This window comes from Fringilla coelebs (assembly GCF_963513975.1).
Source record: "Fringilla coelebs genome assembly, chromosome: 2".
NCBI lineage: Eukaryota > Metazoa > Chordata > Aves > Passeriformes > Fringillidae > Fringilla > Fringilla coelebs.
Genome location: NC_140029.1, coordinates 112,870,302 through 112,894,130, shown reverse-complemented (window position 1 = coordinate 112,894,130; position 23,829 = coordinate 112,870,302). Strand labels below are relative to the sequence as shown.

Here is a 23,829-nt window from a genome sequence, read left to right as displayed (position 1 = left end):
CCCAGCAGCTCTCCAGAGGGAAGGGGACACCACAGCACTGGGGGTGTACTGAGGAGTGACTTCATCCAGCCACAGACCTGGAGCTGTGCCTCACTTACCTGTTTTTCCCCATGCCCAGTTTCCCAGAAGTGTGGAATAACAGCTAAAATTTGGCACCAGAAAGTAGCCAAGATATTGCAATGCTTTGTTAGCACCACAAACCAGAGGCTGGATGGATTTTAAAAAAAACTAATTTAATAAACCTTGGTCTCAAGAGATGCCTAATAGCCAGGAGCAGCTCATTCACAAAAGCATCAAAGAACTTCAATCAGACATTCAGTCCAGAGTGACAAGGCAAGGTTTTCTTTCTCTGCATCTGAGGTAAGGTTAAGCTCTTTAACAGTAACAGTGCTGCTACTCCAGATCTGCTTCAGTGCATCCAAGTATGACAAAGGGAACCGCAGCCCGTGAGTCTGCTGGGGAAAAGGAGACAGAAAAACCCCTCAGCAAAGTGCAGTGACTTCATTACACACCAGTGTGTGAGGCTGTGGGGAGGGAGCAGCAGGAATGTGCTCAATTCCCACAGCACACTCCAAAAAAAGCTCCCAAAAGCTTGAGTTTTATCCAGAGCTATTTTACTTAGAGGTAACTCTTCCATGCTGTAGCACATTTTACAAGGTAGGGATGTTTATGGCACATGTGACATCCTGCTGTGGTTTCCACACAGAAGAAAAAAAATAATGTTAAATTTACCCTCTTGCTTAACCCTACCCATTCTTTTAGCAAGGTCACAGAGCTTTATTTCTACCTGACACATGCAGTCTGGGCACAGAAGCACAGAGGACCTTCATTCCCAAACTCTTTTTTAATGGCAGGAAGGAATATCCTGGGATATGTATGTGCAGCTCAGGTACCAGTGTCCAGCCTCAGCTCTAAAGGAACAGTGAGATTTGCCTCTTTGGTGGAGGTGTACAGACCTAAATTATATTTTAGAAGAGTGAGTTCTTTACTCCCAGTGCTGACCTGCTCCAGGCTGAAGTGAGCAGCCCTACACAGGGTGTTCAGTGCATACAGGAGCTAACACAGGTTTAACATGACAGAAATGGAATGTATGCTACATCTGCAGCAGCCTCCAACAGGACCTGCTGAAGGACACACAAGTAAGAGAAGCTTTTAGTTGCTCCAGCAGCTTTGCTAACTGGGCCACAGGGCATGCACAAGATATCCCATTAGCAGCTCAAATGTTTAATTAAGCATGAGATCACATTACTTAGTTCTACTATTCACTGCCTGTGTTGCAGCTTCAGCTCATCCTGGTACTCTGGGAATGGGCTAAAAAATTCTGTGTGCTGAAGAACACAGCCAAACCCACAGTGGCAAGATAAATTCTGGGGTGTGTTTGCAGGAACAAACCTGTGCCAGGCCATCCTCACTGGTGGTGTCATCCTCTGTCCCCATCATGTGAGTTTCTCTCCTGTTCTTTAAGGAATGATACACATACACCATCTCCCTGCGAATTTCATCCTAAAAGACAGCAGGAAGAAAATGGTCACAGTGATCCTCACACCTCACTCCAGTGCCAGCTCCTTAATTCCAGAGGCCACTGTTACAGCAAGGAAAGCAAGTCACCTTCTCAACTGAATGACCCAAGAGCCAACTCCCACAGCAAGAAGGGACTCTCCAAAACACCTCTGAAAACTTATTTACAACTTTCTGCCTTAAAACTGACCCTGCTGGTGTCACAGGACTAATGCTGTGTAGAAAACAGGCCATTTTAGGCACCTCTCTTAAAAGTCTTAATGAACAGGTGTGCATCAATAAATTGCCAGTCTGAGACTGATCTGTCTTGTAAAAATCACATGCCCATTATCAATCTTTGGTCAAGGTTGTGCAAATCAGTTGCAAAAAAATTGGAAAAAAAGTTTCCAAACCCTACACAGTCTCACAGCAATATGAACACAAATAAAATGGAGGAGAAAAATCAGAAAGTTCTGGTTTGGTTTTTTTTTTTTTGGAGGAACACATTCCACTCATAAAGAAAACAAACAAACAAACAAGCAACCACCAAAAAAACCCCAAAAAACCTTTTACACAATAATCCATCCTCTGTGTTTCCCCTCCCCCATTTTTTTAAAAATTAAGATGATAAAAGAACACTTCTATAATTTCATACTAATAAACCCTCACAGATGAGCAGCAGACACAAAATGATGCAAAATGCCAATATCTATGTTGTAATACAATTGACAAGTGCCACTGCCACCCACTCAGGTACAGAGATAACTCAGTAGTGAAGACTAAATGCAACCAAGAGATTTCCTTCTCTTCAAGAATCCTAATTTTATAACTTCTTCATGTTCTTAAATTCAAAGAATTTTTTTTTTAATTATATTATCCAGAGCTGTAGAGGCCATTTTAGCTACTGTAATGACCTACTCCACGTGATTCAGATAAAAGCCATGCAGAATCACAGACAATATAATTCTGTACCTCCCTCCAGAAGGCTGGAATGTGCTCAGCAAACAGCCCCAGGATCTCCTAACAGCAATAATGGGATGCAGGATCCAACCAAGCAGAACTATACAACCCTTTTAGCACAACAGAACAAGTCACGTGCCTCCCATCCCACTCCCCATCCCAGGCATACAAGAGGGGCTTCTTATACTTACAGCATTCTCTTGCTCTGGTTCCACAGTGATGATAGCGTGGTCTCTAAATTGCAGTCTGATTTTGCTATCTATTTTTGGCAATTTCCCACCTAAGAAGAATAAATTCTCCCTTAGAAAAGGAAGAAAACCAGACATGATACAAATTTAACCCCCCTGTGCACTACCCATTCTCCTGTGACAAGATTTTTTTGTTAACCTGTGTTTCCACAGCCATGAGTACTCAAACTTGTGTTTGAAAGAGAAATGAGAAAGATTTTTTTAATTCTAGGATAACCTTAATTTCAGTCTAAGGGAAATAGGTCATCTCTTCTACCAGACCCTGGGAACTGACGAAGAGAGGTGTGCAAACACACACAGAGCCAAGCACCACACAAAGCTGGGCCTAGACTGTGATCTCGGCCTGCCCTGAAATGCTACAAGTTTTAAGAGGCAGACTCAGGCACCACCATCACATCAGCCAGTTTTGGGAAGTTCAAACTCTACCTGGAGTCAAAGGATCAGAGTCACATCCCAAGCACGGTGGCAACCGGTGCGTGATGAAATCCTTCTTCATGTCAGATGATCTCAGCTCCCTGGAGTTCTCCAGACTGTCTGCAAGCCTTCTCAGAAGGCTGCTCAGCTTTTTGGTGCAGTCAGCTGTGTTCACCTGCTAAACATCCACAAAGGATTCAAGATGAACAGACCAGGCCTAAAGCAGTGCAGCAAAGCAGTGAAAATCTGGACACTCCTCTTTTATCTTTGCTCAGTCCCAAACCAACCTTTGTTTCTTTCACACATTCCCCACAAGCTGTTCGCATGCCAAAGCTGAAGCAGCAGGACAGGACCACCATAAGGAAGTTCCACAACAATTCACAGCTTTACTGACCTAAAGATTGAGAAGCTTGGCCTGACAGAACTTCTTCTGCCTGACAGATCACCTGGATGCACCATTATTCCCTGTGTTCCACCTACACTAACCATGAGCAGTTGCCTTGGAATGCTTGTCCTTAGTGCCACGTCCTCTTTTGCTGTATCAAACACCAGGCCAGGAATTGCATCCAATAAGAAATCTCCCCAAGAGCTGAAGGACAGGAAGAAGAAAAAACATTACTGAAATAGTTCACTGAAACAAAACACACATCCTACTTTTTATTCCTAGCTAGTGTTAATATATAGAACAATTATTATAGTCTCCTTGGTTTTTTTGATCATGTCTACTCAAATGATTCATTGTCTGCCACCCAGTGGGAAGAAAGAACTCTGGCCAATAAAAGGAATTGGACATCTACTTCTTAGTGCTTCTCTTGCCCCCAATTTCTATCTGCCAGCAAATGCCTTCAGCTACCCACTGCTTTTCCAAACTGCCCTGCACCACACGTGCACACCCTTCTGCCTGCTGGGATCTGGTCCAGACAAACTCTGCTTCAACAGACATTGCCCCATTTGTCCTGGTGCCTAAAAATACCTGCAAGTGCCATCTCCACAGCTATTTTCAAATTCTATTCAACTTTCCAAGGAAATGTTTCCACATCATACTTCCATCTATAAGCCAAATCAAAACACAAGGACTGCTGCTTATTTTACCTACACTTGCTGACAGCAGGGCCAGAGGAAGGCTCTTACACTTCATTGCCAATAACCTTAATGGATGATGATTCCACTTTTTAACTTTGGAAGAAGAGCAGTCTTGAAGCTTTTGCTGCTCTCTGCTCAGCCATGGCAGACATCCCCAGGGAATGTGCTCCTGACAAGTCACGCACTGGACTGGCCCTGGGCTGGTGCAGCCGTGGAGAAACTGCACTGACTCCCCACATGGCTGCAGATCTCCAGCAATCCCATTACAAGGAGCTGAATCCTTGGCTTCCCAGCACTGCTTGGCTAATAAATCCATACAGATCCAGCTGGACAAACTTTGCTGGCCACAGGAAGAGTGACCAGCAGCACTCACACCCTGGCCTTCCACAGCAGCACAGCTGGTCTCACAGTTATCTAAAATATGCCCAGACTTCTTCTGCCCTGTTTTTCAGCTAACAGAAATCCTTCCCAATTCCTAAGTCAGGCCAATAACTCCAAGCCCAGCACCTGAGAGCTGATAAGGTGGTAGCAGCAGCATTTTCACCTGTGTGATAACAATGTTTCAACAGAGAGGACCAGGACCTGACCTGGTCAAAAAAAAAAAAAAAAAAAAAAAAATCTGACTCTCATGCATGGGGTCAAAAAAATGAAAAACACAGATTAGCAGAGAATATTAGCATGGAAGAATTTGTCTGAAGAGGTGTGGGTGACCATCAAATACAGGAGAAAACCTGATGAAAGGAATAATCCATGGTTCTTTATCTGGATTATGATATGAAAAGCAACTTCAGCCACTGGTGAGGGGTTTTTTTAAAGACAACAGTGAGTTTGCAGATGTAACATTATCTTCCACATTAAAGTCTCCAGCTGGTAAATAATAAATAAAGCAATTAAAAAGCAATCAAGCTTGCTGCTTGAAAACCTGGCAAAGAGGCTGCTTCAAATAATAATGGTCTCACTCCCCTCCTTCTCCCAAACCCCAGAACTTCAATTACTCCTACTTCAACACTTAAATTCTGTCCCTAACAGCAGGGCACCTATGTAATACTGGGGTATCTACCTATATTCCATGTCACCACACCTCTGGGGGGAAGCTGACATGTCCTATCCCTGTGATACCCACAGGAAAACAAACCACACAAGGGCTGAACGAGATGAACACAGGAAAGACTCAAGCAGAGCTCATTATAAGGTTATTTTTTTAAGAAACAGGGTATCACTTCTTTGAAACACCAGCTTCAGGTCTGTACTACTCACATACAACATCTGGCAGAGGAAAGCCATACGAAACAAGAAATAAAGAGGAATTACTTGTTTTGGTAGGTGCTGATGGTCACATGTGTTGAATAGGAGATCCCATGAGGAGTGTCGGCCTGGTGAATAGTCCCTCTTGGGAAGTACAGTAAGTCACCTGGCTGAAGGAAAATGAACGAGAATTGATACATTTAGGCCACTTGGTCAAACCTTACTGTAGTCCAGAGAAAATAACTCTGAGCAGACAATATATATTCTTTAAAAACACAAAACTGAGCAATTCTCCAATGTACACTTTAATAACATAAAGCACTCTATGCCTGAAGTCCAACACCTCAAACTTTCCAACCTACTGTCAATATTTGCTCTACACCTGTCTGCAAACACGAGCTTTTAACACAATAGAACATGCACAGTCCTGCTGAGCTGCAGGAAGGGGACAAAGAATCAGCTAATATGAATCTGCTGGTAATTCAGTGCCTGGGAATTTGGTCAGATCATATCAAAAGGCCAGCGTTTCACAAGATGAGTCAAATAGTCTGAAAATTTTGGTTAAAACACTTAAAAAAACAAGTAGAACGTTCCTCCTCCCTTATCTTCTCACCTATGTAAATTAAATATCTCTACAGAGAATAATAGAGATTGGGGAAGTTGAGACAAGAAAGAAGTGCAAAGCACATGAAATTGCCTCCACAAAGGAAAAATCAGTTTACTCATGGCTTGTCCTATAAACACCAGCACAAAGAGAAAGTTCATAAAGCAACAATGATGAAATCTGATTCCATTTTAACCTTATGGTCCTTAAACTTGGTCACATCAGCTACTTCTAAGAGACTACCAAGCATGATTACTTTTCTTGCTACCACAGCCCAGCCCACCTGAAGCAATAAGATTACAATACCTTTAGTATGAATTCATGTGTGGGACTCCCAATCCTCTCTTCTGGCTCAACGTTGTACTCCCGAGCCAAAGGCACCGTTGGTTTGTAGAGCCGCCAGTGCTTCTCTCCTTCCAGCTGGAGGATGAACACCTGTAAAAGACCATGAATCCAAATTTTCTGGGGGGCCTAAGGAAGCCCTGCTGCCCCTCACACATCCAGCTCATCAGGTATTTTAATTTATCCTCTGACTGTGGAACCAAGCCAGAACCAGAGACAGAAATAGTGGCAGAGGTTGCTTTTCTGAAAAATACAGGTTTTCCCCTTCCCTGCCCTCAGCTACTCCACAGCACAGCAAATACAATTCCTTTCACATCACCTTGTGGATATCTAAATGCAGAAATTTACATTTGAACTAAATTCTTGTATTTTATTTAGAGACAACAGAGAGAAGAGTTGTGAAGTGTGATCTGTTTTATCCTGAATTTCAAAATCCCTGTCCCTCTCCAGTCACTTAAACTTAGCCATTACTATTAGTACAAAAACATATAAGGAAACACTTGCAAATAAGTTTTTAGTGGAAAACCACTGCCAGGAGCCCACAAATAGTGACACAGACAAGGAGGTGTTGTCCTACCTCAACATCATCGTAGTGAGGGGGAAGGCCCTGAGACCCCTGGGGAGTGATGTAAACATTGGAGCCCACCAGAGACCCAAAGTAACACTCCAGCTTCTCCTGAATCTTCCACAGCTCCTCCTATTAAAAAAAAAAAAAATCCTGTTAGTACTGAAGAGCTCGGGCAAGCCTGGCTGCCACCAGTCCATCACTGGGGAAGAATGGTCACATCCCCACAGGAACACACAGCCTGGGAAGCAGCTTCTCCTCAAGGCAAGCAAAGAAGATCTGCCATGAAAGTAATGGGTAAGCCAAAAACTCTTGGTGCCTCAACAGAACACAGATGTTTCCTCTCTTCCCTGTACCAACTTCAGGCTGCAAAACCAGGCAAAAATGAGCCTAAACAGAATAAACCACCCTCATCTCATCAAACAGAGAGTAACACAAAAATTAGACACATTTTACAAGTGACTCCAATTGTTTATACTCAAGCACAAAGTTTACTCATTCATTCCCAGCAAGTGACAGGGAAACATCAGGATATGCCAACAATAGAGAGCAGTGACACTACTCAAGTGGGACTCAGCTGTGTATTTGGGTCCTTATTTAGGCCTTAGACTGTGCTGACACCTTGGGACAAAAAGGACTGCCTAAATCAAAGTCCCTACAAGTATCCAAGTCCTTTACAACAGTGCAGCACCACTGTCTCCTTCCCATACACAAAGACTGAGGACACTCAGCTAAAATGGGGGGTCACTTCCATGGTGCAATGCAATGCTAATCCATTGGCAAGAATGGTGGAGTGTCCTGGAAGTACTTAACATGGTTTCACAACTCATCCTTGATTAAAGGGCAGTAGTATAAAAAACCCTCTTTGCACAAGGAAAAAGTGGGGAAGAAGAGCTAATTTAAGCACAGATGCCTAATCATCATATATGCATTTAAAAAGCACACTTAATATTACAGAAAAACATTATAGCATGAATCAGAGTTTGCTCTAACTGCAGAGCACTGAAACATGATGAGCAGTGCAGAAGTATAAACTGTGTTTTAATACAGTTCATGTAAAGATTCCAGCAGGTCATCAATGCCAACCTTCCCTGGGGACAGATATGAAGCCATGTCTAGTGACACTCAGCAAAAGCCACACCACATTATAAAGCAAGCATTAATTGCATTAATTACAATTAAACAATCCCACCTTAAATCTCTGAGGTTGATGAAACTGTATTGTTGCCTTCTTCTGGTCAAAATCCTTCTTCAGCTGCATGTAATTCACTCTACCTTCTTTATTTAAAACCTTCTTTTTGCCATTGACACACCTGCAGACATTCACATCTCGGCCATAGTACAGGCCCTGGCTGCACAGCTCCTTCAAGTGGGACAGCTGGAACAGAGACTGGTAGTAAGCAGCCACCAGGACATCATTTCTCTGAACAAGCAGTGGCTTCTGCTCCCAGTAGTCCCTGAAAAACTCCTCTTCCTCGATGGGAGAGATCAGGCTCCTGAAGAGGCTGTCTGGGCTCTCAAAACTCAGGACTGATGGAGAAGCAGCTGTGTCCAACTTGGGCTTTTTGCACTGAGCCTGTGTTTCCTTTGCCACATCTGCAATCTTCCCTCCTTTCTTGGGCATCTTGCTGTCCGAGGGGAGAGAAACCCAGAACAATCAGCAAAACACAGCCTCGAGAGATCCCAGACCCAGGGCAGCAGCTCTTGCCCTACCCAGGGGGATATCACAGTATATTGGGAACAGCTGTGATTCCAGGGGCTCACTAATCACTCCCAGCAGCTCACACCCCACAGCTGAGTTTATACTAAAGAACACATGATGGAACCCAATGGATGACTACCAATGCAGGAACCCACCCACACAAAGAACCTTGTGGGCAAGTGGACATGTAGCAAGAGCTGCAAATAATTAAAAAAAAAAAATCAACTCATCTTTAAGAGATTGAATGGCAATATGCAGAGCAAGGTGGAGAGAGGAGGCAGGATCAGAAACTGGTATTCTTATTACACTTCCTTCAACAGTAACAGTTTACAAAAGAAGGAACATTGTTAGGCCTTTCTGTTGATATGTAATTACTAAATCTACAAGCTTAAAACTTGTAAAACGTACCACTTTAAAAACCAAAATGCCAAGATTCTGCTTTGATTTCTGCCAAGCTGTCAAACTTTGTGGTTTATGTAGAATACAAATAATTCTCTTATACAAGTACAGATATTTAATTTTAAAGCTGAAAGTAATTTACTTTGTTTTTCCACAGTATGTTGTGTAGGATTATACAAGAATAAAAAAGTCAATTCACAAATGGTTTAGCTGCCAAGTTCTCAGGAAAGTCAAGGCACAAATTGAGTTAGCAGTGCTGACAGACTTGCCTGGAGTCTGCTCCAGCATTCCCTCCCCCAGAGCAGCAGCAGCAGCCTGCCTGGGGAGCTGAGCTAAGCATCCTGAGGATGAGCCAGCCCCAAGCCCTGGAGCAGCAGAGCCTGGCAGCCAGCTCTGGGCTGGCCAAACCCAGAGTGACTCTGGGCACGTCTGAGCGAGTCTGAGAAGCCAACCCATGGGGAGTCAGAACATGCTGATGCTTTCACTGCCGAGTAAAATGGCACCTTTACTCCCAAAAGCAAACACTATCAATGTACTGAGATGATTTTGCCTGCACAGATCCCTTATCCTGAAACCTAAACTCCAGTTGTGGGTGGTATTTCCAAGCAGCAGGAAGTTCTCCTGTGCAGCAGGACACCCTGCTGATCTCCCAGCTCCTGGGCAATGCTTCATCAGCAGCTCCTGGAGCAGCTTGTTCCTCAACAGTAACCTGCAGTCACCTCAGTTCAGCAGGAGGGAATTCACATCATCACCTTCCCAGCAGGATGGACATTCCCAGCTGCAGGAAGCCACTGTCCTACATGAGGCAAAGGAATGCTTAAAAAAATGAAAGACTGAAAAGTAGTCCCTGGTTGGCAGCAAGATCTGAGGATGGTGCTGGCACTAGGATCTAAAACTGGCGCTCCCCCATGTCAGGAACACAAATGCAACCAACCCTGAATTGATGGTTTTGAATTGCAGACCTAAAGCCATCATTTCAACCTCTCAGCTCACTCAGATTGATCTAATGAAGTTAAATTCACATCGGTACTGTTCACAGAACTCAGCTTCATTTACACCATGTGCTTCTCTCTAGTGCTTTGTTATTTATTACAACTGCAAACCAAGGACTGGTTTGGGCTGGAAGAGATCACCTGGCACAAACCCCCTGCCATGGGCAGGGACATCCCACTCGATCCATTTGGTCAAAGCCTTATTCAACCTGGCCTTCAACACCTCCAGGGATGGGGCAGCCACAACTTCTTTGTGCAAGCCGTCAGGGCCTCACTACCCTCACCAGAAAAAATCGTCCCTTATATCTAATCTAAACCTACCCCCTTACCATGTAAAACCATTCACCCCTGTCCTGTTGCTACAGGCCCTGGTAAAAAGTCCTTTCTCTGTCTCTCTTACAGCATTTAAGTACTGAAAGGCTGCAAAAATATCCCTGGAGTGCCTGCTGAACCAGCCCAGCCCTCTCAGCCTGCGTTCACAGCAGAGGTGCTGCAGCTCTCTGATCATTTTGGTGGCATCCCCTGGATTCGCTCCAACAGCTCCCGGACCTTCCCGTGCTGGGGACCCCGGAGCTGGGTGCAGCTCTCCGGGTGGGGGCTCACGGAGCAGGATCCCCTCCCTCCCTCCCTCGGGGCCACGCTGCTTTGGGTGCAGCCCAGCACACGATCCCGGACACGATCCGTGCGCTGCGAGCGCGCATGGCCGGCTCCGGTCCCGTTCTTCGCCTCCCCACAGCCCCGGGTCCTTCTCGGCAGGGCTGGAGCAAGAACGGAGCAGCAGAAGGCGCCCGCTCCCGCCTCGCTCGGGGACAGCTGTTGTCACCAGCGTCGCCAGTGTCACTCGCACAGGGACACAACACGTGTTCTCGGTGGCCCGGCAACTCCGTGGGAAGCGGCGGGAACACAGGCGGACACGGCGGCTCCGGGGACACGCAGCCCGGCCGCCACCCCTCCCCTTCCTTCCTTCCCTCCCCTTCCCGCAGCCCCGCACTCACCCTGCGGGCGGGAGGGAGGGAGGGGATGGCGGCGGGGCCCGGAGCGGTCGGGCCGTCCCCCCGCCGCAGGATGTGCCCGCTGGAAGCGGGGGGCGGTCGCTGCCGCGCTGGGTGTCACGGGAGGAGACGCTTCCGGGCGGCCAGGAGGAAATGCGGCGCTGCTCCCGTGTTGTTCCTGTGTGTGTACCGACGGGAACGCAACGGTGGCTCCGCTGAAGTTATTCGGAGGATTAAATTTTGATTCGTACAGACAACAGTGTCTGGGCTTTAGCTGTGCAATCTTTTCCTGGACCCAAATCCTGTTCCAGAGTCCCTCTGAAGCTCCCTCAAAGAAATCTTCAGACTCCTTACCGAGCACATGAAAACTTCTCGAAGTATTTTTAATTACTTTTACTAAAGAGGCCTGTTAATGGTTTAGTTTATATTGGCTAATGACATCAGAAGATGATGTTAGGTAGGCTTTGCTAAAGCTTTATTCTTGTGTACTGATAGTTTGAAGAACTATAAAACCTTTAAGAATGAAGTTGTCCGGACTTAAAAGTTTGCATCACCTACGCTAACACCCACAGGATGTTTTCTTATTACAGATGGGTGTAGCAGCAGGTGTTAAAAATAGTGAGGCCACATCCTGCACCTCAACTGATGACAGAAATCATGACAAGCTGTTATTTCTTCTTCAAAAATCCACAAAGTACCCTCAGCATAACTGCCTGAGTGCCATCGGGATGAATACTCACTAAGTATGTATTTACATCATGCCTGTGGTGCTTTAACTCGCAGTAAATATTGTGGGATCTAAAACCCATGCATGGGACTGGCTACAACACCAGTAGGAATGGGAAATACTCATGAGTACCTTTTAAAAGACTTCCGTGCTGGTCTGCAGAGACAAATTGACTGAAAGTATTTCTTACCATACCCATGAGGAAGTTAACACACATTTTGCAGGGTCATGGGAGCTTAGCCAGCCCTCTAGCACCCTCTAGACAAAAAATAGTTTGTTGAAATACTGTTTGTTATCTTTTACTATGTGTACAAGCAATAGTTTTTTTAAAGCATAATTTATCCTGATATCATCCATGTTATTAAGAAAATAAAAATTACAAGCTTTACTGTAAAAGCATGCAGTTAAATATCATCATCATTTGCAAGAGCATGTAGTGACAGGACAAGGGGGAATGGCTTCAAACTGAAAGAGGGGAGGACTAGATTGGATATTAGAAAAGAAAAATTCTTTACTGTGAGGTTGGCAAGCCCCTGGCACAGGTGAAGCTGTGCATATCCCATCCCTGGAAGTGTTCAGGGACAGGTCTGAGCATTCTGGTTTAATGAAAGGTGTCCCTGCCCAGTACTCTGGGTGGGGAGAACCCCTGGCCAATGGTTTCATTCACACGTGAAAGTAACAACAGCTTTCTCCACCAAAAGCAAGCTCTGCAGCTCTCCAGCACCTGTACAGATGTGCCTGGAAGGTAAATGCAGGCAGGAATATCTTTTCCTCCATGTCTCCATGTGAGGACCAGTTTGCTGCAGCCTACACAGGGCTCAGGCATGCTATGCTGCAGGGCTTCTGCTGCTGCAAATCCTGCAAAGAATTTAGAAAAGGGAACTGATTTGGAGTCTTTTCTCCATTGGAGGCTGAGGCTTCACTGGTGGCTACACAACAAATACTTCTTGAAGGGCAGATAAATATGTGAAAACAATGATGTTATATTAGTTCGTGTGAAAAGTTTAGAACATTACACATCTGGAGCAACTGGATGGGATCTTCTCAGGCAATCTGGAACATCTGTGCAGGATGCCTCATAATGGCAGTGCAGGAGCAAGGCTGTGATGGTGTATTTTTATATACAGCTACACTATACATCTGCTCAACTTGAGGTCTGGTGTGCTGTTACTGTTGCCAAAGCCTGTGTGTCCTTTGGCTTTGCATTCCCAGCATTGTCATTCCTGGTATGGTTCTGCTTTCCATGACAGGATTTCCTGGAAAAGTATCAAAGCTGTCTCAGCTCTGATACATTTGGTTGGCAGCGATCTGTCCCACTCACTCTGTGAGATTTCAGTCACTCAGCAGGCACCATGTCACCACTTCTCTGGCTCTGGAACTGGGAGCTTCACAAATGCAGCTCTTTGAAAACGTTAAGAGATGTCACCATGCTCTGAACAAACAAGATGGAAGCAAGAAAATAAGTAAATTGAACAAGAAAAAAAAAAAGTAAGTAAATAAAGTAAATAAAGAAACCAGAGAGTGGCTTAGGCTTCTAAATTTATTCCCACTTCCTTGACCAATAAACTTGACCAAGCATTTACCTTGTGACACTTTTTGTCACCAAATAATAATTTTGAACTTCAAATTGATCATTTTGATCTGAATTTGTAAATATAAACTCAGCTCATTAAATGACAGACAAACCCAAAAAATTAGTGGAAAACGCTCCTTATTTAGGAAAGTTACAAAAGTAATCTTGATTCTTTTCTGGATCTGTGAAAACTTTCTGTGTTTATCCCTGAACATCCTTAATTCAGCCTCCTTAGCCTGATCCTAAGGATATTTCCATGCAGGATTCATCTGAGACTGACAGGTTTCCTGTATGTGTCTCTGTTTTGGCACAGCTGTTTCCTTTTATTTCCTGGAACTATGCTGGGGATCACTGCTGCGAGGGGCAGATGCAGCTTCTCCTCACTGGAACATTCAATCTCAAAAGCCGAAGCGAGAGGGAGGGAGGCAAAACCCCAAGTTCACGTGCAACAGAAAGCAGAAGAACCAAAGGCGTGGTTGGTTTGTTCTCTTGACAAAATTGTCTAAAATCTCTGTCTCAAAGCCTGTGTCTCTAAGCCAAAGGTTCTGCAGGAAGCAGGGGATTATAGCAGGTCAAGGTGAGGCAGAGGTGTGTGGGTGACTTGTGAAGGACACAGCTCATGCTGGGCATGCTGCTCATCCACCTGGGAAGTGGCTGCAAGGGTCTGGGACCTCTGTTGTTCCTGTGCTGCCTCAGAGACTGGTGAGCCAGATTCTTCAAAACAGAGGTCCCGTGGAGCGTCACGGACAGCTGACGAGGGTGAAGGCTTTTCTTGAAGTGTTGCTGATGCACAATCTACAAAGCCCCGTCAGCCTGGCTTCCTGCTGGTCCCTACTGCACTGCTAAGCCATCATTTTCCCCCTGGTTCCCATCCGAGGGCAGAGGCTGCTGAGGTGCACAGGGGTTACCCAGGAAAATTGGAATGCAGGAAGGAGATGTGGACAGGAGCTATCCCAAGGCTGTCCCAAAGCCGTTGGTGCCGACTGCCAACCAAAATGGAGCACAGGTGAGGAACAGAGAGGCTGATTTGAGAGGAAGGGTTGGAGTGCAGACACAGACAGGGCAATAGCTCAGGTAGGAGCTGCTGTCTGTTCAGGGGGGTGACAAAGGGCTCTCTTAGTGAGCACACAGCTCCCGTGCTACTGCAGTGGAGCCTGAGCATGGGATCACCCCGGTGAAGCTCTGCATAGTCCAGTTAGAAAAGAGCCCAGACATGTGAGAGGTTTTCATTAAGAGTTTTGCTGCTGACCAAACCAGCCCAGGTTTGATGAAGAAGTCTCTTTTGGAAAATTGTAACATTTTCCTCTACTACTGTTGCATTATTTGTAGAGTATGATGCAACCCTCATACACAAAATGAAGTCTAGCTTATAAGCATTTTTGCTCATATGTACAAACCCCAGTAAAAAAAGTTGAACACAATATATACGCTGGGAAATATAATCCTGGAATACGTGTCAATAACATGATTGTTCTGCAAAATAATCCTGCCCACATTTCCCTTCAGAGATCTCTTCCTCTTCAGGCGAGGTGTGTCAGCATTGGAGATGTTGGTTTGACTTGCCCTGGTCTCATTCTCCTCACAGGGCTCTGGGAAGGGACTCAGGTCCATGTCCTCATCCGTGTCGTGGTAGCAGCCGTCGAAAGCCATCGCTTGCACTGCGTCCATGCTGTACATTCCTGAAGCCTGGCAACAAAGGAGAGTTACTAGCAGGAGCCATTATGGCAAATCATAAATGAATAAACCAGAAGATAAAGAAAGCTCTCCCCTCAGTGTTGAGCATGTGGAGAACAGGGCTATCCCACAGTATGGCTCTCTGTGGGGCCTGCCCCTCTGGGCGGGACATGAGCAAGGAAAAGTCATCAAATGTCATAAAACACCCTTGTCTGCCTGATCATTGCCAGCTGCTGGCTGGCAATTCGTGCCTCAGCTTCTGAAATAGAGGAATCTCTCTCCTGTAGGTCTGTGTTGCTGGAGTTGTGGGAAATTACTTCAAACATTTCTGGGAGCAGGTTTTTCATGGGATTATCCAATCATGTGAGCAACATATGCGTTCTTTCTGTGCTCCTGCCCTCATGATATTCCAGCAAATGAGTTTACAGTGGGGATATTCTTCAAGCAAAGGTTTTAAGTGAGAGCTTTCACAGAAAGCAGATGTTTAACTTGTGACTATTTCTGCTTCAGGCACACTTTTCTCAAAATTACCTTGTCATTCATCTAGTCTTGGGACAAAAAAAATCCAGGAAACAGGGAGGAATATCATATGAGGGCATGCTGAGGTCTATTTCAGAGACAGGGAAATAGCTTGATTGATAGGTATTTGAAAATAGAAGGAAGGTTATATTCCTCTGAGGGGCAAAAAAAATATCCCTAACCTTTGCCACAAGGTAAAGGAGAAAAAGCACAAACCTTTCAGGGTCTCAGAGAGGACACTTTGTCTCCTTCACCCAAGTGAAAAAAAAAAGTGAGATACAGAATGGAGACAGAGATTGTTACTGCTCTGTTATCACAGTGGTGTACCAGGACTGTTCTGTGGCTTGCATGATGCTTTCAGAAGGCAACAAAACACAGAGGGTTGTACCTTGCCCCTTTTTTTGAGTTGTTTTCTCTCTTCAATTGTGGTGAGATAGTTCACCGCTGCATACTCGATGACTGACAGGAAGACAAAAAGGAAGCTGATCCATAAATACACATCCACAGCCTTTATGTAAGACACTTGAGGCATTGAGGCACTTACTCCTGTCATGATGGTGGACATTGTCAGCACTGTAGTTATACCTGCCAGAGAGAAAAGAGAGGTTATCGCAGTTCTGGCCAGCTGGTTCTGTTTAGCTCATCACCACAGCTTGGACAGTAGAGCTTTGTGAGGGAGTGTGATTGACACCTCCTTTAACTCCCTCACACAGGCTCTGAGAAGTGGAGTGAACCATGAAGGACCCATCACACACAATACTGAGAGCACTAAATCATCTCTCTGCTCAGAATGGGCACTGAGCAGCATAAGGAACACATTTCTGTGGCAGCTTTGGGCACTGCCACACACAGGTGAAAGCTGGGGTCATTCTTCACTTCCCAGAGCCAGGTCTGCCACTATTTTCTTGTCCAGAAAAATCACTAAAGAATCATTTTCCCTCCCAACCCTTCCTCAAATTGTACTTCAGAACAAATATCAGCCTCTATGTTCCTGTCATAACTCCACAGCTCTCTAAAAACAATCTAGCATAAAAATGCTACAGCCACTGAAACTAAGAAAAAAATATTGTTTGCCTCAGTGTGACCAGACTTTCACCCTCATCTTTTCAATCTCTGCTCTTACATCAGCTGTTCATCTCTTTTTTGTTTGCTCCAGCTCAGGAAAAAAACCCAACACCTAACTCAGGCTCTGCTTTTAAAGAAATCAGTGTAACTCTGGAAGTAAAAACATCTTGACATCTGTGAGACAGCACGGTCAGCTGCAGCCCTTCTCCAGTTCTACACCAGTTCAAGTCCACTGGAACATACAAGAATTTTCCCCCTACCTCGGTGTAGCTTTTTTTGTTTGAAGGATGGAGCTTGAAATACACCATATAAGAGGAAATCAATTTATTTAATGTACATATACTCTAGGCCAAGGAGCTAGGCTTATTAAACTTTGTTGTTAAGGTTTCCTATAAATTATGTATGATTATGCTAATGAAATGTGCTTTATTCATGGAACCCCTGATGCATAACCTTCTGCAGAAATCCATACAGAAAAAACATGATCAGCAAAACCATCTTGACAACATTCAAAATTGCCGATTGAGAATTAAAAAGTAATTTTTAAAGATGAAGTAAAATTTCTTCTAAATAGCATTAATAAAAGTCAGTAGGAGGTACCATAATTTGTTTACAGATTAACAAAGAGATTTGTAGCTCATGTATTAATAGCTTTAGACTGTGCCAATAGAAAGGGATCCAAGTGGCTACAGTCTTATTTTTTTCTAGATTGATATTGTTACAGAGAAAAATGAGGGCTTTTTCTTTTGTCTAAGAAATATGGCTTCTTATGATTTGCCACAGGGGCTTATACAGTTGGCTTCTGGGACCAGCATCAGTGAGAAGAAAGAACAGGAGCTTCTTTACTTTAACCTGACAGTTGCAGGACTCAGGTGCATTATGGTTGCATTAGATATCTTAACAAATTCCCATCAGATCTTCAGGGATCCTAATTTTTGAAAAAAATGTACTCACTCCAAAGCCATCAACATTATATTCACAACAAACACAGCCTTGGAGTGGCATCCAATGATACACCAGTGAGGAAAAAAACCTAAACTTCTATAAAAAAGGTCCTCTTCTCCTGAGGTGAGGTGTTCACAATTTACTTTTTGGCTTACACAGAAGATTGTGTGTCTTACATCAAGCAAACATTTCTAAGGTGTCCCACACTGAAAGGCTTTGCCACAAAGGCAATTGTTTCCAAGTTGGTAGGAAGATAGTGAATGCTTCTTGAGAAAAAGAAGAGCTGCAGAGTTTTTTCCATAGATTGGGCTACACCAAATGATCCATGGATTTGGGGAGGGATCTGACTGCCTGTTCCTACCTGTCACTTTGCTGGGAAGAGGGAAGGAAAACCCAGGTTTTGCAAGTAAGTAAAATTCTATCAGGAAATCTGCAGAATCATCCCTTTTTGCTTTTGTGGTGTGTGGGCTGTTTCCAAAAATAGCAAAGCCAGTCTGAGCAAACATCCCCTTTCCAAATGTAGAGAGTGACTACAGGTAATGACAACAGAGGTAATAACAGTGTTGTTCAGGCAATTATTTGGTATTTTTGCTCATGTCCTGTGTATATAAGCTAAGGTAACTCTAAACCCTCCCCTCTTGATTCTATACCTCCCAAAGAATATACAGCAAAGATTTACCTAATGACACCCTGGCAGGAACAGCTCTTCTATCAATCCAAAAGGAAACCCAAGACAGCATCACCATCAGCATGGCTGGGAAATAGGATTGCAGCACAAAAAAGAAAATATGTCTGCGGAGTGCAAAGTTGATAAAAAGTCGGTTGTACCAACCTATTGGGGAAAAAAGGGAGAGGAACAGGTTGGGGGAGAAGAGAAGAGAGCTGTGTTATTTGTGATCTCTTTTTGCTGGCCCCTCTTTCTGACAGGAGTGGTGTATCCACAGAAGGAGCAGTAAATGCCTCAGAAATCTTGCCAGCACCTTACTTTTACACAGTGCTTTTACAAATTATCCATCCTCCCTTATTTATGAGAGCATGTCTAAAACACTGTTATAACTGAGGTTGGGAAATTGAAAAAAATCAAATAGACTTGAAGTGAAACTGCCAGGAGAATACAGACAGGATACAATTGTCCAGTGATGCCAACACCCTGCCTTCTCTGAACTACCTGACAAGAAGCAGCCCTTCCTTCCTTTTTTTTTGGGTTTTTAATTTTGTTTTTTTTTTTTTTTTTTTTTGGTGGGAGCTGCCTGCCTGCCGGCCCAGCACTCACTTTAGAGGACAGGGTGCCATCTAGTGAATTTGGGGCGTGCTGTGCCTGTGCAGCACTGCATCCGTGCTGTACCTCCTGCCACGGCAGGGAAACCAGGTTTCAGGGAGGTAAAAAGGCAGAAGTGGGTGGCTGCACAGCATCTGCCTGTCCAGGACAGACAGAGGCATCTGTGAGCTTGTGCTGGAGCAGTCCTGCCATCACGAGTGACTCTATACAGAAGAACATATCAAAATGAACCCCAAATAATATTAAATGTTCTATCGTGTTTTCAGTTATGGAGGTTTTTTACTTTAAAGATTACTGTCTCTAAAATGGATTTAAATTTGCTCCTCTGGTGGTCTGGGAACTCCAAAAGCCTAAACACCACAGGTGTTGTTCACTGAGAATCACGGGAAATGATATGCAGAATCTGAAATGCAGAAAGCTGCTTTGTGGGAATGATGACTCTCATTAGAGTGGTGCTGTTTGTTCTCCACTATCATTTACTTGGAGGGTAAATTTGCTTCCAACAAGAAACAAAAAACCAAGACAAAGTGGAACCTCCTGAACAAAACAAAACCTCAAAGCCAAAGACAAGTGTAAGCCCACAAAGGACAGCATTCTGATTACCATACAGGCTACAAGCATTATTCAGGTACTTCCCAGTGGTCCTAGGACTTAAAAAAAGTCTTTGCTTTCACCTTTATGCTGCTGAATAAGCTCACCATCAGGACCTCTGCATGTTAAGTGTAAAGTTACAATCTGCAAAGTCAAAGATTCTGTGAGGGTGCTGCAAAGCCCTGAGTGCAGGGCCATTGTGAGGGTGCCTTGCTGAGCACAAGGCTCTATTTGCTTGCCTTGAGTGTTTTTTAATGAGAATAGCAAGGCAGAAAGAAGCCAGCTGAGCTCCTGGGACCCAGCTGGTGGAAAATATCCCAGTCTCCTTCTGGCAACAAGGACAAATTTGATGCAGCTCTCAGCAAGGCACAGTTATCATAGCAGGGTATCCACATGACAGTGGCTCTTGAAAGATGGAGCTCTGTTCTTAGCTCACACAGGAGCAGGAGATAAGGGTGAAGAACCCTATCAAGCTGTGAATTCCTCACTACTTAAGCTGCATCATATTTTAAACTGAGATTTCTGCATTCAGTAGCAGCCACCACAAATCTGGATGGCCCTTTTTTGAAAACAAAAAGAAAATAACCTGTAAATAAAATACACTAAATGAATACATCTGCTGCTTTTTTTAAAGGCTTTTTCCAAAGACTTGTGCACTTCATCATATTAAATGGAGTAATTTCTCTTTTATTCATCTGTTTTGATATAAAGGGCAATAAACAAACTGAAATGAATTGACTCAGTCTTTAAAGTACAATAGCAAGATTGCTGTTTTCTTTGGTTAAAAACCTATGGTTAGACTGCTTTCATAGAGAAGTGTTTCAACATTTATAACTTCATGTAAAATACAAGGAAAACAAACCCTCACCCTGCATGAAATCAAACAATGAACACCTAAAGCCTTGTGCAGTTTGCCAGAAAGTATAGAGCAAGATCTACAGGGAGAAATAAAAAACTGTCTGGAGCAGATCAACCTGAATTTAAATTATGTTGCACTGACATAAAGGGATTTTTTTTCCTGCAACTTCATGTATAAACAAGGAAAATTAAGCAAATAATGAATTAGACCTGAACAGAATTAGACCTAATAAATAGTCTCATATGAAAATCCTCAAGTTAGCAGACTTTTACTGGTGTTACACAGCTCCAAAAGTGAGGATATTTTAGTCAATAAAACACACTGGAATTCTTCTTGTTTGCTTTCTAGTATCTGATCCTTTAGGATTTCCATTTTCAAGCTTTTCTATATAGCCAGGACATAAAGATTCCTGTAAATTCAATACTCCAGTGCCTTTCAGAGAAGCACCATGATTTTGCAAGAACTCAGAACAGCACACTTTTGGTGATTGTGCTTTTTTTTCAGCTTCTTAGTGCCAGATATGAAGTTACAAGTATTATTATGGCCTTTTTTCCCTAAAATAAAGTTTTATATTGGTAGTGCAAAGAGAACCATGGCCCCAGACTGACAAGACCTCATTTTAACTGATCTCTCAGCGGCCACTGTAATTTATTAGCAAATAATTGAATGTGAAAGACATTCTGCATGATTTTATCCTGTGCTTCTCTCTTTTGAGGAGAGGGGCTTACTATACCAGTACTGCTGTAAAAAGCAAGTCCACTGGAGGCACTGAATTCCTCAATGAAGAACTGGGAAAGGGAGATGTGCTCATCTGTGCTCAGGGACTTGTTGCCATGTTTCCAGTACAACATCAGATCATCTTCATTGTATGCATCTGTGAGAGAGCAGAAACTGAAGTTATAAAGTTACTAAAGTTAATCACTTCCTCTTTCCTTTCTTACAGAGACAAGGCCACTCAAGCAATCTGGGAAAACCCCAAAGAGACATTTTTTCACACCAGTTTGTCAGCTGGCATGGAAAAAGTTTTCCAAGAGCATGTTCCATCTTGTTCCAAGTGCAGCTCAGCCCTGTGCCCTGCCAGCAGCTTACAACTGAGGCAGGGGTGAAAAAGCAGATGTTTCACAGTATCACAAGCACCCATTTTCATTTTTCCAACAAGTCAAATATTGACATTTTATTTTACTTTTCATCTGCACATCTTTTTTCTCAGACAAAAAACCCTTATGCTTTTTGACAGTTTTTTAGATTTAAGCCTTGGAATAAATAGCCAGTGGGAATAAAGCAGGGTGCATCATGGTTTTTCCACCTTCTCAATGCTCACTGAGGACTGGAAAGATCCCAAGTTGCTTACAGTCCAATATGTACATGCTGAAGGGTTCGGGTGACGCATCAAAGTGAAAGAGGTATTATGCACAAGATGGAGTGCGGGGAAGAATGCACATGTGAAGAACAATTAGGAATTAAACTCACAGCTTTCCAGTTCTAAAGAACAGTTCTGTGTGTCCAGAGGAAACCTACTGAAATCCATGAAGCACATAGCAGAAACTGTTATTCTGCAGAAAAGAAGAGAAAAACAGAAATAAAATGAATAATTTCACACTTAGCTGTGCACACAGTACCAATCTGCTGTTTAGAATCCTAATAATTGAGGTTTTCTCCCCTTTTAGATGCTTCTAAAATAGCCTCAGGATGGTGAAATAAAGTTAAATCAGTGAGAGATCATCTTTTTTAAAATCTACATAGTCTTTATTATTAAATACATTATCTTTGATTTTTAAGCCCTATATTTGGCCTGATCCTTCATTAGCTTTTCACACATTTCAGTTTGAGGGTTTACAATTACAAAGATTAACAAAGAGAGTTCACATTTCTTGACTTGATTTCTCATAGACTGAAGTAGATAATATTACAGATTAGAGAAAATATTATTCCAAGGGATGTTTTCCCAGCTAGAATGATTGTAATATTTAATTGTAAAAAGAGATTAGCTGCAATTTCTGGAAGCTTACTCTCCTCTTAAATGAAATGCTTTATATCGTAAAAAGCTTAAGGAAATCTAGGCAAAGCCTATTTCACATTCCACCTGCTCTTTCACAAAGGTTGAGAGGACAAATACCCCTTTGTATTTAATAAAGAACAAAAAAAAATGAACTTGCTAGGGGCAGAAAATTAAACATGGTAAATATTGCCAAATTTCCCTTTCCTGTCACAGCTTGCATATCATTTGATGGTTAAGTTCAATTTTTCAGTTTTGCTCAAATGGAAGCCCACAGGAATTTCAGTGAGGGTTATACAAGTGCCCTTTGAAAACCTGTGCTCAGTAACCACACTGTAGCTGATTTTTTACAAATATAAGACTTTACTGGCTTGAAATGAGATCCTAAGAGTGGGACATGCATATGACTTCCAATTATGGATGTTGTTTCCATCCTTCAGCTATTGGCTAAAGGACATGGGGAACAAGAGGAAAAGAAAGTCTTTTTAGCAAGTCTTTTTATCTGTTTTAGCAACAGATCTGGATTGTGGTTTCACTTTGCTTCAATAAAATCCTGGATGCCAGGCACTAAAGAAAAACTGTGAAATAGGCAGATTTATTGCATGTAAGTATTTTGAATTTAATTTACTTACTACATATAAAACTGGCAATACAAGAAAGGGTGTTTTAAGGCATATCTAAGGAACAATTCCTGCTTCTCTCTTGTAGAATCACTCATATAAGCTTTAGTGGAGGGGTATAGTTCCTCTGATCCCTCCTTCTCAAGAATTATGGAAATGAATACAGCAATAAAAAGCACACTTCACCTCATTGTTCCTTACTGTCAGTGTGACTCTTGAACATACACTATTTTTAAGTGGTGTACAGTTGTTGTGAGGATTTCTACATGTCCTCATGACAGAGAAGATAAATTCATTAATTGTTGCAACAATTATTACACGGCCACAACCTCAAATGCTTCCATAAATCTTCAAACTGTCTAGATTGGATGAAATATCACTTCTGTTCTCAAAAGTAATTAGTGCCAAACTGAATTTCTGCAATGCACAGGCCTCAGATCCCTTACCCTAGAGGGAAAATTGCTCCATTAAAACTATTTCTGCCACATCATCCAAATCTCCTTCATAAAGCAAAGCAGTAACATACAGAGGGAAGGGAGACACATTAATGACCTTGCTATTCCAGTTCTGGAATTGCTGTTTCACTTTCCAGTTCCTTTTAGTCCCACAACACTGGTGGTATTAGCAGCAAAAATCTGCTCCCTGTGCCTATCTAGAGCCCAGGTTTGTATCACTGGCATGTTAACTGGTAAGCCAGGGTGAAAAATAGCTGAGACAGTTTCAAAAGACTCAGGAAAAAGAATAAAACAACCAAAACTATGGTTTTTTCTTTCTTAATAATTTTGAGCTTTACTGTACTCAGTAGCAATAATGCTACAGCCACTGGCAAGGAATTAACACTTGTTAACTTCCTTGACAGGAAACAATATCTGAATGATAGAAAAAATACATTTTCAATCCTCAATTTATTTTCCCACTGGCACACCAGTTTCCCATGA

The 23,829-nt window shown here is 43.1% G+C and overlaps 2 protein-coding genes across 4 annotated transcripts in view; both read right to left on the bottom strand.

Moving 5' to 3' along the window:
• Window positions 1–212: 212 nt before the first annotated feature.
• Window positions 213–11,134, bottom strand: RIOX2 (ribosomal oxygenase 2). Of its 2 annotated transcripts, none has more exons than XM_084227022.1 (10): window positions 11,047–11,134; window positions 8,151–8,586; window positions 6,971–7,090; window positions 6,358–6,486; window positions 5,514–5,617; window positions 3,606–3,708; window positions 3,132–3,297; window positions 2,649–2,737; window positions 1,393–1,503; window positions 213–455 (listed from the first exon to the last, which is right to left on the bottom strand). In XM_084227022.1, the coding sequence occupies exons 2-10, from the start codon at window positions 8,580–8,582 to the stop codon at window positions 294–296; spliced, it is 1,416 nt and encodes a 471-aa protein (XP_084083148.1). In that variant the 5' UTR covers window positions 8,583–8,586; window positions 11,047–11,134; the 3' UTR covers window positions 213–293. The 2 variants fall into 2 exon arrangements, with proteins under 2 accessions (XP_084083148.1, XP_084083149.1); XM_084227023.1 differs by having other exon boundaries at window positions 213–452.
• Window positions 11,135–11,538: 404 nt separating this feature from the next.
• Window positions 11,539–23,829, bottom strand: part of GABRR3 (gamma-aminobutyric acid type A receptor subunit rho3) — a 30,227-nt gene continuing 17,936 nt past the window's right edge. Inside the window, exons 4-9 of one of the 2 annotated variants that reach the window (XR_014616868.1) lie at window positions 21,746–21,828; window positions 21,009–21,149; window positions 18,226–18,378; window positions 15,925–16,121; window positions 13,987–15,029; window positions 11,539–13,202 (exon numbers count right to left, since the gene is read on the bottom strand). Coding sequence is in view for 1 of the 2 variants with exons in the window: in XM_084224012.1 (XP_084080138.1) it covers window positions 14,727–15,029; window positions 15,925–16,121; window positions 18,226–18,378; window positions 21,009–21,149; window positions 21,746–21,828 (877 nt within the window). In the remaining variant the exon portion in view is untranslated. The other variant, XM_084224012.1, reaches the window with a different exon arrangement.